The 13,954-nt window shown below is 52.4% G+C and overlaps 1 protein-coding gene across 1 annotated transcript in view; it reads right to left on the reverse strand.

Annotated features, from left to right (window-relative positions):
• Positions 1-4,097: 4,097 nt before the first annotated feature.
• Positions 4,098-13,954, reverse strand: part of PADI2 (peptidyl arginine deiminase 2) — a 43,831-nt gene continuing 33,974 nt past the window's right edge. The window contains exons 11-16 of the mRNA XM_040462578.1: positions 13,053-13,204; positions 11,129-11,273; positions 10,365-10,458; positions 8,621-8,706; positions 7,791-7,919; positions 4,098-7,146 (exon numbers count right to left, since the gene is read on the reverse strand). Of these exons, the coding sequence (XP_040318512.1) occupies positions 6,913-7,146; positions 7,791-7,919; positions 8,621-8,706; positions 10,365-10,458; positions 11,129-11,273; positions 13,053-13,204 (840 nt within the window). The 3' untranslated portion in view covers positions 4,098-6,912. The remainder of the gene's footprint in view (positions 7,147-7,790; positions 7,920-8,620; positions 8,707-10,364; positions 10,459-11,128; positions 11,274-13,052; positions 13,205-13,954) is intronic.

Here is a 13,954-nt window from a genome sequence, read left to right on the forward strand (position 1 = left end):
CCCGTCTGCGCTCTCTCAAAAATAAATATTAAAGTCATCTGGCGGTATGCCCCATGACTGACAAAACGGGCCTTGGCTGACAGAGCATGAAGGGCTGAGGCAGAAACAGGCTTGACCTGAACCTGGCACTTTGCTTCGAGACTGGCAAGAGGAGCCCAGACCTTTGCTTTCTCAAAGATCACGGCTCAAAAGGAGCCTGGGCTGCCCAGAGGTGAAGCACAGGGGAAGAGGCTGATTTCTCACATCAGCCAGGCTCGAGACAAGGCTGCCTGGGCATGTCCTTTTTGTGGTTGTCCGGCTGGAGACGAGATTCCACGCACTGTCACTTGATGTCATTCGCTATATTTAGTTACCAATAATATCGCCGTTAGGCCCCCTGGACCTGATGCCACTTGGGTCACGATCCTGGATAAGTTCCACTTTCAGGCAGAATTCATCCCTGGCTGCTCTTATTTTGGGGGTGGGGTGGGGTGGAGGAGGGATCCTGCTTCTACACCTTTTGGCCATGCCGAGGTGTGGATTGGATCCCGTCTGGAATGAAGGGTTTGAGCTAATGAGGACCTCAGCTCGGTTCACCCGGGACCTGCCGCCCACATCCTAGAGTAACATACAGAAGCAAGTTGTATCCCAGGCAATGGTGAGGGGAAGGAGGCTAGAAGTGAGGGAGTTATATTTTACCTTTCCACGGGCATGGGGCCAGTGGGGGTTCTCATCTTGACAGGGGGCAGAGGCGACCTGGCCAAAGGCACTCCCCTGGCTGAGAGAGAGGCCAGTTCGGGCAACACAGCAGCAGCCACAGGCAAGAGGACCTTCTGGAGGGACAAGGCCCTGCACACCAGGGCTATGGAGGGCTGACGTCTATTGTATACTTCTCTTTTCGGTGTTATAATAATAAATTTTTGTTAGCCATTGCAGTCAGACTAGCCGGACTCTGGGGATTTAAGGAATGTGCCTACTCTTATAAGTGGGGCTCAGCCTGGCAGAGAAGATTCTAGAACTATGCTTTCAAACCTGGTAGCCACTTGTGGCTATCGAACACCTAAAATACGGCTAGTGTGGGGGCACCTGGGTGGCTCAGTCAGTTGAGCATCTGACTTCAGCTCAGGTTATGATCTTGTGGTTCGTGAGTTTGAGCTCTACACTGGGGTCGCTGCTCTCAGCCTGTCAGCACACAGCCCGCTTTGGATCCTCTGTCACCCTCTTTCTGCCCCTCCCCCGCTTGTGCTGTCCCCAAAATAAATAAATATTTAAAATTAAAAAAAAATTTTTTTTCAACGTTTATTTATTTTTGGGACAGAGAGAGACAGAGCATGAATGGGGGAGGGGCAGAGAGAGAGGGAGACACAGAATCGGAAACAGGCTCCAGGCTCCGAGCCATCATCCCAGAGCCCGACGCGGGGCTCGAACTCACGGACCGCGAGATCGTGACCTGGCTGAAGTCGGACGCTTAACCGACTGCGCCACCCAGGCGCCCCATAAATATTTTAAAAGTATGGCTAGCGTGAATGAAGATATAAGTACAAAATATACATCAGTGTTCAAGGACTTACTATAGAAGAATGTGAAATGATGTGGTTTTGGAGGTGGTCTGGAGTTGACAGCCAAGAAAGAATTCTTGAGATGTCTTTGGTGCAAAAAGGTGTTTTTTTTTTTAATTAAAAAAATTTTTTTTAATGTTTATTTATTTTTGAGACAGAGAGAGACAGAGCATGAATGGGGGAGGGTCAGAGAGAGAGAGGGAGACACAGAATCCGAAGCAGGCTCCAGGCTCCGAGCTGTCAGCACAGAGCCCGACGCGGGGCTCGAACTCACGGACCACGAGATCATGACCTGAGCCGAAGTCGGCCGCTCAACCGACTGAGCCACCCAGGCGCCCCCAAAAAGGTGGTTTTATTAAAGCATGGGGGGACAGGACCCGTGGGCAGAAAGAGCTGTCCGGGGATTGTGAGGAGTGACTGACTGTATACTCCTTGGGAGTTGGGGGAGGTAAAGGCAAGGGGAGGTCTCCAAAAGGACTTTCATAGGCTACAGAGGACTCACAGGGTCTGGAGGCCTAGCTGTTGTCAAGCTAAGGTTGTTTTTCCCTGGAGGAATGGCCTACTCTGCCTGCCTCAAATATTTGTCCATGTGCTGCAGACTATAAGGAAATTTAAATTCCTCTACCATTTCCTTCTTGCCTTTGTTCCCCACATCACTATGGAGGGGAGGGTGATGTTGGGGCTCCAAGAAACTGAGTCTACAGGATTCTGGAGATGAGGCTATTGATAAGATTGCCTTTTTCTTGTAATTTACTAAGACATCTGTAAAGTGATGGAGACTCAGGTCCCACATGACTGTGATCTCTATCAATTAACCATTGGTTTTTCCCTTTCCTTTGTTCTTGGGCAGCCAGGAGTGCCTGAGGAATGTCACACAAGTCCCACCTGGGGAGGACAGGGGGTTTGCCGGGGTCAGCTTGCCTTATGCTCCCTCAGCATGAAATATTTCGCTGATACTTAAAAATTTTTTTAAATGTTTGTTTATTTTTGAGGGAGGGAGAGAGAGACAGAATGTGAGTGGGGAAGGGGCAGAGAGAGAGGGAGACACAGAATCTGAAGCAGGTTCCAGGCTCTGAGCTGTCAGCACAGAGCCCGACGTGGGGCTTAAACTCACGAGCTGTTAGGGTTAGGGTTAGGAGTCGGACACTTAACCGACTGAGCCACCCAGGCACCCCGATATTTTTAAATATTGATTACATGTTGAAATGGTGATAATTTGGATATATTGGGTTAAAGGGAACATATTAACTTCACCTTTTTTTTTTTTTTTTTTTTTTTTTTTTTTTTTTACTTTTTAAAACATGGCTACTAGAAACTTTTAAAATTGCATGTGTAGCTTGCATATTTCTATTGGAAAGTGCTGTTCTAGAAGTCTCAGGGTGACTTCCAGCAATCCTGAGGTAGGTGAGTAGCCAAGATATGAAAGTGTCACTAGACTGGATTTAACTCATCAGCATCCTCTGGGGAGTCTCCGAAATGGGTGGGTCAGGAAACCACAGTGAAGATTGCCTTTGCTATGGCTTGGGCCACATTAGTTGGGTATAAAACGGAGGACTGACCTCAGAGGGCTGGACCCATGGGTTAAGTCTGGGAGTATAACTAGTGACTTTCATTTTGCAGTGGCTCCTTAAAATGGCATCACCAAAATATCAGTCCAGAATTCCAAGGTGGGGCTGAGGGGTAAGACCTCCTGAGGTATACCCCCAAAGAATTGGGAGTGGCTTCTAGGTCCAGCAAGCAACTAGGTGGGTTTATTTTAGGGCTTCAGAGAGTTTCACGAAGTTTCATGAAGACCGTGTTAGACCATGGCTATGTAGTATGGATTTTTCCACCATGGATTTTTCCACCAAATCACAAATATCTACATGTAACAATTCCATATAAGAATATGATATTATCTACAGGGTGGATACTGTTGGTGCCCTGCCAGATTGTCTTCTGGTTATGAGCCCATTCCCCAGCTCCTGTGACTTTGCTGCTCACTGCAGCTGTGATCCCCTTTAGATGATTGCTCATGGGCTACTGGTGTCCCCTTGCCCATTCGGAGAGCCAAAGTCCCCATCGCCAGTGACTGCCTGGTGCAGGTGTACAAAACTCTGCCCCCCCCCCCCCCTTGGGACGACTCTGAGCTGCCACGTATGTTCAGAGCTCTTCCTTCAGTGAGCAGGCTGAGGCTACACCTCAGGTCACATTCCTGTTTGGCTTCTTCCCTTTCCTCATCCTGTTTCCTCCACCCCCTTCCTGGTTTCTCTTGGACGGACTTAATAAATAATAAATCATTTGTTCCCAAATGCTCATTTCAGGGTCTGCTTCTGGGGAACACCACCAGAAAAACATAGCCAGACTTTACTATGGGTATTGGTCTTGACCTTGGGTGGTGGCCACGTAATACATATGCATTGAATGTGTAGGGGGTTCTAAACTCTTGAGATTTCCTTGCTGAACCCTGACCTTGAGCCCAGAAGAGCAGGGGCTGAGCCCATCAGGACAGGGCCCATGTGTGGACTGCTTCACTCCAGGCTGTGTCCGTGAAACAACAATGAACATCACACCAACACGTGACTTCCCCTCTGATGGTTTATTTTATTGCTATTTATTCAGGCTCTTCCCCAAACATCTTTCGATCTCCATCATGGCCTCTTGTCCAGAAAGTTGAAACCGTGCCCTGCTTCTTGCCCTCTTCACAACACGCCCCCTTCCCTCTTAGACAGAATATTTCAAAATAAAGATCGAAACAGGAACTTAGCTGAATTTTGCAACACAGAAGTGTATCCTAGGCCTACATTTAGAGAAAGTGGGGGGCGGGGAAGAGCAGTGAGTCCATGGGGTGGGGGAGGCGTGCACACGGAAGGCAGTCACACGGGGTGGGAGGCAAACAAGATAATAGGTATCTGAGTCCTGGGGGTTCCAGAATCATCAGAAATTACCGACTTCCCGATGGGAAGCTTTAGAAAAATCTATAACACACACTGTCTCCACATGGGAGGCGTTCACTTCCCCTTAAGGTAGACTAGAAAAAAATGAAAGAAACCCCAAACCCCACAGTAACCGAACACACAAACGCAAACACACACACGACAAACTCTAAGTCTCCAGATAAATTCCTTCAAATAGGCACTCTGGGGTTGCAGATATCTGGGGCTTTGACCCCAAAAGGCAGGGGGGGCACGATAGCTTCTGAAAGCTCTGAGGTCTGATCTGTCGGGTGGTACCGGCCCAGCTGGATGGGAAAGGAAGCTGGTTTGAAAAAGAACCTTCTACCTTCATCTAAAATAGTGACTTACAGGAAGTTCTGTGCCCTGTGCATTTCCTGAATGTAGCAGGTTGGCATTGCTAAAGAGCGCAACACTGAGATAGCAAAAGCTGGCCATTTAGATGTGGGCATTGCATCTGGAGACCTGACTGGCTCCACGAAGCAAGGACAAGGTGCAATCTGCTGCTAACCACCGTATCCTCAGAGCCCAGCACTGTGCCGGGCACTTAGTAGGCCTGCAACAAATGCCTGCTGATAGAATGAATGACATAAGCCAAGAAGAAAAATCCTGTTCTCTCAAGAAAACGGATGTATAACCTTTTCATTGGTTATAAATTGGCTCTTTTTAACCTCTCAAAGTGGAATTATACTTTACTTATTCTCCTGACATCAGCTGGCCATACACTTTTTTTTTTTTTTTTTTTAGTTGAAACTGAGTCTTTTTGGTTGGAGCCAGGGAATTAATCTAGTTATGTCCAAATTAGTGGTTGCTCAGCAAATGCACTGGTGAACTTCCATGGGACAGACGGTCCGTCTGAGGCCAGCTGCTGGCCCAGAACTGGCTGTTCGGCTGGAGGCCGGGCCAGGTCCTTACCCGTTGAGTCTAAGATCTGGGGAGGACAGGTGGGTCTTTCACTGTACCCTGGGGGGCAGGGCTGAGCTTGGCTGGTGGTGAAAAAGTCCTTGTCTAGCTGCCTGGAGGGATGGCGTCAGGAATAGGAAGTAGAGGCAGGAGAGGAGGGAGGTCAGGGATTGCCCAGAGACTGGAGAACCAGGCAGCAGAAGGCTATGGTGGAGGCCAGGTGTCTTCACACACTGCACTCTTGGGTACAAGGATGCTGGTGTGGGGGGATCAAGCACTTGGGGGAGCCTGTGTCCATCAGAAAGACGAGGTATAAGGAGCATCTTGAAAATGGAGAAGGCTGTTCTGATAAAATCCGCTTCCAGGGAAGGTTCTAAGGTAAACAATTGGACCCTCAGGGAATAGGGAAGCTAGTCAATGGCGTCTACACTGCAGAGAGAAAGCCAAGGGGATCGGAGCGAGGCAGGGAAGGAATGACTAATTGGAGGCAGCCACCTGGACACCCCAAGAGAGCTGAATTTGAAATGATGTCAGCAGTTCAAGGTATGTCTGGGGGGAGGGGCCCAGGGTCCCTTTCCATGGGATCTAACTCGACCTTCAGGGCATGGCTACCAGAACTGGTGATCCCAGAGCCTCCAGAACCTCCTTCCCTTCTCCCCTCTTTCAATTTTGGACAAGAGACTAAGGACTCTTTGGGGGAATGATTTGGGTACAGGGTTTTGGTTTTCTTTTTTGTTTTTCGTATCAGGGTTGTACAGACACTGGCCAAGTGCACGGCTGTTTTCAGGAAGGGCAGAGTTGAGGCTCACCAGGGTGGTTTGGGCGGATGCTAGGGCCCTTCTGAGAGATGACAAGGTACAGATATCCCAGATTCCTCACCTCTTGCTGCCAGTGGCACAGAATCCTTGTCAAGTCCCTGCTGGGCAAGGGGAAGCTCTGGCGGGGGCGGGGGGGGGGGTTCAAGGAGTCTGGAGAAGGAAGGGAGGAGGGAATTGTCAAGGCACCTGCAGTGTAAGCCCTGACAGTCGGGTTTTCTCTTCGGTGGCTCAAGTGCCTGACTTAAGCTTTGATTGCTGAGGTAGCCACTTTAGAGAAGGCGATCTCCAATAGGCATATTACCAGCCACAGGACTAGACAAAAAGCCAGGCTTCTTCCTCCCCCCAGGCTCCTTTGTTTTAGATTTGGTTGGTTTCTAAAGCTGACCATCTGGGCCCCTGGATTTCCCTCTTCCTGTGCTTTAAATTCCAGCTCTTATGTTTTAAGCTCACCAATAGGAGTAAGCCCGCAAAACCCTAGCCCCCTCCCCCCCTCGGGACCCCCCCCCCCAAGAAAAGCAGAACCCCAGGCCTGTGTGGTCTCTCTCTCCCTGTGACCTCGCTGTGTGGCCCCAAGTGTGCCATCCCGCAGGTAATAATCCTAAAGTTTCCTGACAGTTACTGCCGAAGGGTATCTTGAGATCGTAAAGAACCACGAGGGCGGGCCCAGCCACGATACGGGTTATGGGTGAGCTGAGACCCGCACACGGCAGCCCCCTGAGATCAGGGTACCATGTGCCACCACTTGAAGGCGAAGGGCTTCCTGCGGACGTTGGTGCCGCAGTGGACTTCGCCCAGAAACTTGTGGTAGGCCGAAATGTCATCCACGAAGGTGCAGCAGAGGCCCAGGGGCTCCAGCAGGGAGCGCACGTGTGTCTCCAGGCAGCATACCTCCTCCACCTGGGGCCCGAACGGCTTAGGGATGCCCAGGTCCTTGTCCAGCACAATCATGTTCACCTGCCACGGGGGTGAGGCACCAGCTCCAATTAGTGAGCGCCTACTACTCGCCTGGGCCCCGTGTGAAGCTCACTGAACCTTCCCAGCTACCCTACGATGCGAGTGTGGTGATTATCCCCACTTTACGGATGAGGAAACCGAGGCACCGATGGGGCGAAGCAACCTCCTACGTGGCCGAGCTGAAGTGGAAAAACCAGGCAACCTGCCTCTGCACGCACGCGTGGGAATATGCACACGCATACGCACGTGGTCAAATGTGTACATATGGGCGCGTGAGTATTTGCGTGTGCATCGATAGGTATCTGTGTGTGTGTTCTAACCTCCCTCCTCATAGAAGACTCTCCTGCATGACGACAAGGATCCCTCCTGTCCATAAAGGTCTTTTTAACTCAGAAAGCACTTTCTGATCTGTTGAAGGATTTCCCGGGACCCCCGTGAGGCAGCTATAGGATGGGCATTCTCACCCCTACGAGGGAACGTGGCCCCGAGAGGACAGGTGCCTGGGGTGGATGGGTGAGGCCACGCAGCAGCTCATCCAGGGCGGGGACCTGGACTTCCCGACCCACAGACTTAGCCGAGGGGACCTTCTGGCTTTGGCTGCCCCTGGTTGGCCCCGACGAGGTTTGGGGCCCCGCGTGCCTCACCATATTTGGGAAGTAGGCTCTGGCCTGGCGTTTCTCATCCATCTTGAACAGAGCAGGCAGATCGATGATGTCCTGCTCTGTCAGCCCCAGCTCCTTCTTGAGGATGTCACGGTTCCAGTCCAGGCAGCGCTGGGTGAGGGGTGGGGGGAAAGGGAGGGTAGGCAAGTCCGGGGACACTTCTGCCATCTGCATCGACCCTGCTCCTGTCTGCAGCATCACACCTAGGGCCCCAGCACTCCAGGGAGACTTCCAGCACCTACCTAGCACCCCGCCACCTCTCCAGTGCCCCTCCCACCAGGGCTCAGTAATAAAGAGAATAAAGAGAATAAAGAGAACAAGACAGAAGAAGGTCACAGAATGACGCTTGGTAGAAATGAGACAGGGACTCAGAAGGGGGGATGCATCCATAGCAAACTTCAGGGAGCACTGATCCCCTAAAAAAAATTAAAATCCAGGGCATATATTTACACATGCATTTCCTAGAAAGCACGTCTGAGGCTTGCATCATATTTTAAAGGCGTGCGCCTCCCCCAATGTCATGGGCCTTACAGAACCCTTGGCTCTTTAGCACTGCCTGATGCACCTTCCTTCCCAGGTCTCCTGCCTGCTCCTGGCCTCCGCGGGCCGCCACAGCCTGCCTTTGTCCCTCCATTTAGCTCCCAGCTTTAGCACAGCAGCAAAGCAGGGAGGCTGGACCGGAGGCTCATCGAGGCCCTTCCCTCCGTCTTGGACCCTGAACCCTCGGTCGCTCCCTATGGAAGCCCTGAGGACGTGAGAGGCGTCATTGGGCACAACCCCATCCCTCCCAGGGCCCCCTGCTCCGGCCTCACCTGGAAGTACTGGTTCTCTTGCACGAGACTCTCGCTGGACAGAATCTTGTTGATGGTGATTCGCTTGCTGCTCATCCCGCCCAAGCCTGTGGAGGTCAGAGGTCCCAGGGGACAGTCGAGCCTCAGGTTCCCAGCCTGGGTGCTCCCCTCTGTCAGCCCCCCCACCCCCCTGCTCCCAGCTATTGGGCTAACTGCTGGGAGGGAAGAGATGGGGCCAGGGACAGGCAGGGACCCAGGAAGGTAACCCTAGGGCAGGGGAGGGCAGCACACACACTTCCTTCTCCAGGATGGGAAATGTTGCTTGGGCCAAGGAAGGCTTTCTCCCTGGCCAGAGGGTGGAGTGGTACAGGTTGGTACCCGGGTCTCCCCCTGCCGGAGTCTGCTTCTAAGGACCAGCAGCTGCCCAGGGTGAGTGTGGCGAAAGCAGGAGGCCCAGAGGTCGCCCTCGCTGTTTTCTAGAGCTGCCTCATGCTTGGCCCCTGCCCTGATGTGTGCCTGCACCTGCCTCCTATTCCACGCACGGCTTTTGGTCTGATTAGTCCTGCCTAATGCTCGCTGAGCACTCTTCTAGCTGTTTTACATGGATCAACTCAGGAATCTTTCCTATATTCCTAGGAGGTAGCTGTTCGCATGAAAGATGAAGAAACTGAGGCAGAGAGAAGCTAAATGACTTGTCCAAGGTCTTTTAGCTTTGGCAGACCCTGTATGCAGACCAGGCAGTCTGATTCTAGAACCTAAGCTATTAATTCTTCTTTTTTTTTTTGTGCCTGATCTGGGAAGAGTTGGCTGGTCCGTCGCACTTCCCAATCTTGAAGCCTGTCAGTGGCAAAGAGATTGGGGCTGTCACACCCTGTACCTGTGCTGCCTCCACAGTGCCGCTTGGACCTGTCCGTATAAAGATAATGGCTCCTATATCCTATGGGTAGCTTTGGGGGTGTTTTTACTATATAAAGAAGCCTCCAGGAAATCCAGACTCATGCTGGCCAATCCAAGAAAAACAATTCCCCATCGGTTGGGAATAAAAACTGGCCCCTAGTCACTATCAAGAGCACTGCCTTTGGATACGGAGGGCAGTGATGTACGTAAGTATCAATGAGCCTTAGGAACGCAGACTTTTGGGAGTAGGCAGACTGGAGATACCAACCCGAAAAGTGACAAGAAGTAATTTAAGAAAAACGTGTAAGAAATTGTTACGCCCTCTGTAACCTGGCTCGCCGTCTCCAGCCGATCAGCTTTCCCTCTTTCCATAATTAATTCAAGAGCACACCTAGTCTCCGTCTGCATCTGTCCCAGTTAAGTGCATGCCTAAATTAAGCAGAGAATTTCTCACTCTGGGACTGATAGTAACGACGTCTGGCTATAGATCATGTCAGGCTGTTCCCACTTTTCTTCCTGCCCCCCAACTGCATTACGTATATTTTTCTCTATCTCCCTTTCAAGCTCCTCAAATCCAGATCACAGGTCAGTTAGCTCTTTTTGGGGTCTGGTGCCACTTAAAGTGTCCACTTTAAATGTGTATGCTGATAATAGGGAGCAGCGGGCAGCTCGATGGTCCAGCTGACCACGGCGAAGGTCACGAGGCCGGGGCTGCTTCCCACCATGGTGACCTCACAGCCCGGAGCCGTCCGGACCCCCAGAAACTGGAGCCGGATGCTCAGGGGCAAAGTGCTCTGCCCCCTCCTCCTGGGCGTCTCTCGGGGGGGCTCAGCTCCCCACTCCCTGCCAAGGGCCCGTGGGCACTCACCTTTGAACATGATGGCCTCCCCGTGGCCCTCCCTCTGCTTCTCTCGGAAGAGCTTGTAGCAGGCCGAGGTACTGGCCATGAGCAGCCGGAATTGCTGTGAGAGAACATCCAGAGGGATGGTGTCCACAGAAGGGAAGTGGCCGAGGAGCACGAGGGAGCCCCCCCCCCCCCCCCAGGGACTCGGAGCCCTGTCTGCCTCTTGTCTCAAGCCTCCCCGTGCCAAGTGGCACAGACGGCCTGGCAGGGTTTTCTCCTCAATGCCATGGAGTCCAAGCTCACAGTCCAAAGTGGCTTCGGGCAGAATGGAAGAGCTTCTCCACGTGGCCAAGAGGCCGGGCCACAGCCATTCCTTTCCCTTCAGAAAACAAAAGAGCCCCAGGCCCATGCCCCACAGCTCTCCAGAGCATTACAGTAGCCCCTAGCCCTGTGATTATTCGACACTTGAACTGTGTGGCTAGTCTGAATTGAGACGTGCTGTTCCGGGTAAAGTACACACCAGATTCTGAAGACTTGGTATGAATAAAAAAAATGTAAAATCTCTCATTAATAATTTTTAGATTGATGGCACGTTGAAATGCTAATATTTTGGTACATCGGGTTAAAAATTGACCCTGCCACAGCGACAACGTGCAAACCAACTTGAGCCTACTTCCTTCTTCCTCTCTGCGGTCCACTACCTCTAGATCCTGCCCTCTGCTGATGAGAGCTGGTAGCACATGAGTTCTCCTCTATCCTAGTCACTCAGGCCTCAGCGGCCAGCTCACCTTTGTGCCTGGGATGGGGACGAAGGTCATGAACTCATCGACGTGGCCCACGGTCAGCCAGTCTGAGTAGAGCTCCACGGGTGCCTGCACCTGTTGGGCTTGTAGGAAGTCCCGCACCACCTTGGTCATCCTCCGACCACCGGACCTGGGGTAGGGGTGGGGACGAGGCAGCTCTTCAGGGGATTTCCCGCTGTGCCTGCCTCACCAGAGGGCCTGCAGGAGTTCAGCCTCTGGGACCTAGTCTGTATCGAGGGCGGCATCAGCCAAAGTCACGGGAAGGAGCCTGAGGCTCAGGGCTGAGAGATCCTGGTGCAGGCACAGGAAGGCGTTTGTGCCCAGAGGCAAAGAAGGAGGCCGTGGCTGCAGCCGTGGCCTGTATGAATGGATGGCACGGAGCCCAGCCTTCAGCCCCTTCAGTTCCTGAGGGTGTCACGGGGTAGAAAGAGGCCAGCTTCTGTGCTCAGGGGTCCTGCCTGGACTGCTGGAGGGGGCTAGGGCACAGGCACAGTTCGAAAACCCGCCCTAGCCCATGTGCCTCTTTGTTACATTAACTTCCACTGATCTTCGATCTTTAATCAGTTTAAGCAACACCTCCTCCAGGAAGCGCTTCCTGTTAGACTCTCTGAGGGCTTCGATGTCCCCAGTACTCTGAGACTATGACTCCAGGCCTTTGCAGTGGCCAAAATTCCTCTCTGATCTGGCCGCTGCCCGGGTCTGCTACCTCCGTTCCCTCCCTTTCTCCTTGCTCTACTCGCTCTGCTGTTCCTTCTATTTGAAATGCTCTTTCTCTCCTGTCTTCCCATGGCTGTTCGCTTCTCCTTCAAGCCTCAATTCCCAAGTCATTTCCTTAAACCCACAGAAGCTGTTTATTTTCTGTACTCCTCCTACCCTAGCTGAAAATTTCCCAAGGGCTGGGCTTTGTCTATTTGGCTCACTGTTGTATCCCTACAGCCTAGAACAGTGCCCGGAAGAGGAGGCCCTCAAGAAGTATTTGTCTCTAAGGAGCCCTCCCTGAACTCCCCGAGGGGGACCTATCTTTGGGTTCTCCTGGCTCCCTGTGCTTCTGTCTATCACTGTATATGTCCCTCCTCTGCCCCTTCTGTTTCGTGTCTGTGATCTCCACTGTCTCCCTGAAGGCGGGGCTGGGCTTCATGTTTAGAACTCCATGACTGGCACAGGGCTTGGCACTTGGCTGCTACTTGGAAAATACCTGCTGAATGGATGAGTGACTATGGAGTGGAGGGTGGCAAGAAGCTAGACCAATGGTCACTTCCTGGCCAGTGGCCTCCTCCCAGAAGGTAGAGCATCCTGTGTGGCTCAGAGGGACTTGGTGGCCAAATCCTGGCTGGTCCCATATAGGCAGGTTCCTGGCAGCCCTTTTGTGAAATGAGGACCAATAGCTCTTCATTGTGAAATGAAGACCAATCGCTCTTCCCACTGACTGTCCTGATCAAGAAAGAATCTGCCTTTTCACTGGGAAGTGGGTCATCCGGGGAGGGAGTGATGGTGTTACGGACAGGCCAGGGAGCCAGGGACTGGTGCTTTGGGGTAGGGCCATGTCTTCGCAGCCCTCTTTTATGCGTGGGCACCCCCCAAGGACTTATTGGTACTCTCCCGCTCATTCTCCGTCAATTACCTTTTACGGACTCCTTTGTCCCTTCCCTACCTGGTTTATAGTCTCACTACACACCCTCCCATTTGGGGACGAGCTCTGTATTTAGTTTTATATTAGGTCCTAAGTCATGCTAAGATACAAAGGCCAACTTGGTTTCATTTCCAAGCGTGTCTGCATCTTTTCAGAGTTGTGGAAGGGGTTCGCTCTCCCAGCCCATCACTCCACGCGTGAGCAGCCCAGGCCACTCCTAAAGAGAAAGAATAACTCCTCCACCCCTGCTCCCCCCAGCCCCGCCCTGGCTTCTCTTACAGAGGAAAGCTGCTTCCGATGAGGATCCGGCCCAGGGGGTATGTCTTGCCGTTGACAGTCACTGGTGGACTGACCTCCAGGTTCCCAAAGGAATCGAGGCTGGTAACAGGCTCATAGAGGGGCTCCCGGGTCACGTAGCCGAAATCTGGGCCCTGGGCACGGGGCACACACCCATCATTAGTCTCCTGGAGCCCGAGGTCCTCAGCCCCCTCTCAGCCACCATCTGATGACTACTCTTTCACCACCTTTAATCTGACACTTAGCGTCTAGAGCCTTGCCCACGGTCTTCTTATTCCCGCCAAAGAGCGGGGGCTGGGCACGGGGAGGCTGAGTTCGTGAGCGCGCTGGTGTAAGGGTGGGCATGCCCGACGGTATACAAGTGTGTATTAGTGTGTGTGTGCCCTGGGTCTCTGCATGTGCCTCTTCTTCTCAGACACAGAGACATATCGGTGACTTCAGAGTTAGTTCTCATTTTGTGCTGTTGAAATCCCCGCTCATTGCTTCATTTATCTGACCCTCGGTTTCCCAAGCTACAAAAAAGAGGCATCCGATTAGATACCGGAGAGAGAGGGTGGTAGATTGTATCGTCGTTCCCAGCAACTTGCTACCCTTTTCCCAGTGAGAAGACTTTGCATCCTGATATGTGGGTATGTGGGTATCTCCCCGTGGAAGGAATAGAATTCCCCCCCTAGTGTTGGACTTGGTCATGTGACTTGCTTTGGCCACTGGCACGTGAGCAGAAGTATGCGTGCCAGGGCAGAGCAGAAGCCGTGAGATCCACCGCGTGTGCCGGCCAACGCTTTCTCTTCTCCTTGTGCTAGGAGAATGGCATTTCCCAGGCTGGGGGCTGCTCCTGCAGCTGGGGCTCTAGAAGGCGGAAGGTGTGAGGAAGCCGGACTGCA

This window comes from Herpailurus yagouaroundi, unplaced genomic scaffold, assembly GCF_014898765.1.
Source record: "Herpailurus yagouaroundi ecotype Mexico unplaced genomic scaffold, PumYag 77, whole genome shotgun sequence".
In the NCBI taxonomy this organism is placed as follows: domain Eukaryota; kingdom Metazoa; phylum Chordata; class Mammalia; order Carnivora; family Felidae; genus Herpailurus; species Herpailurus yagouaroundi.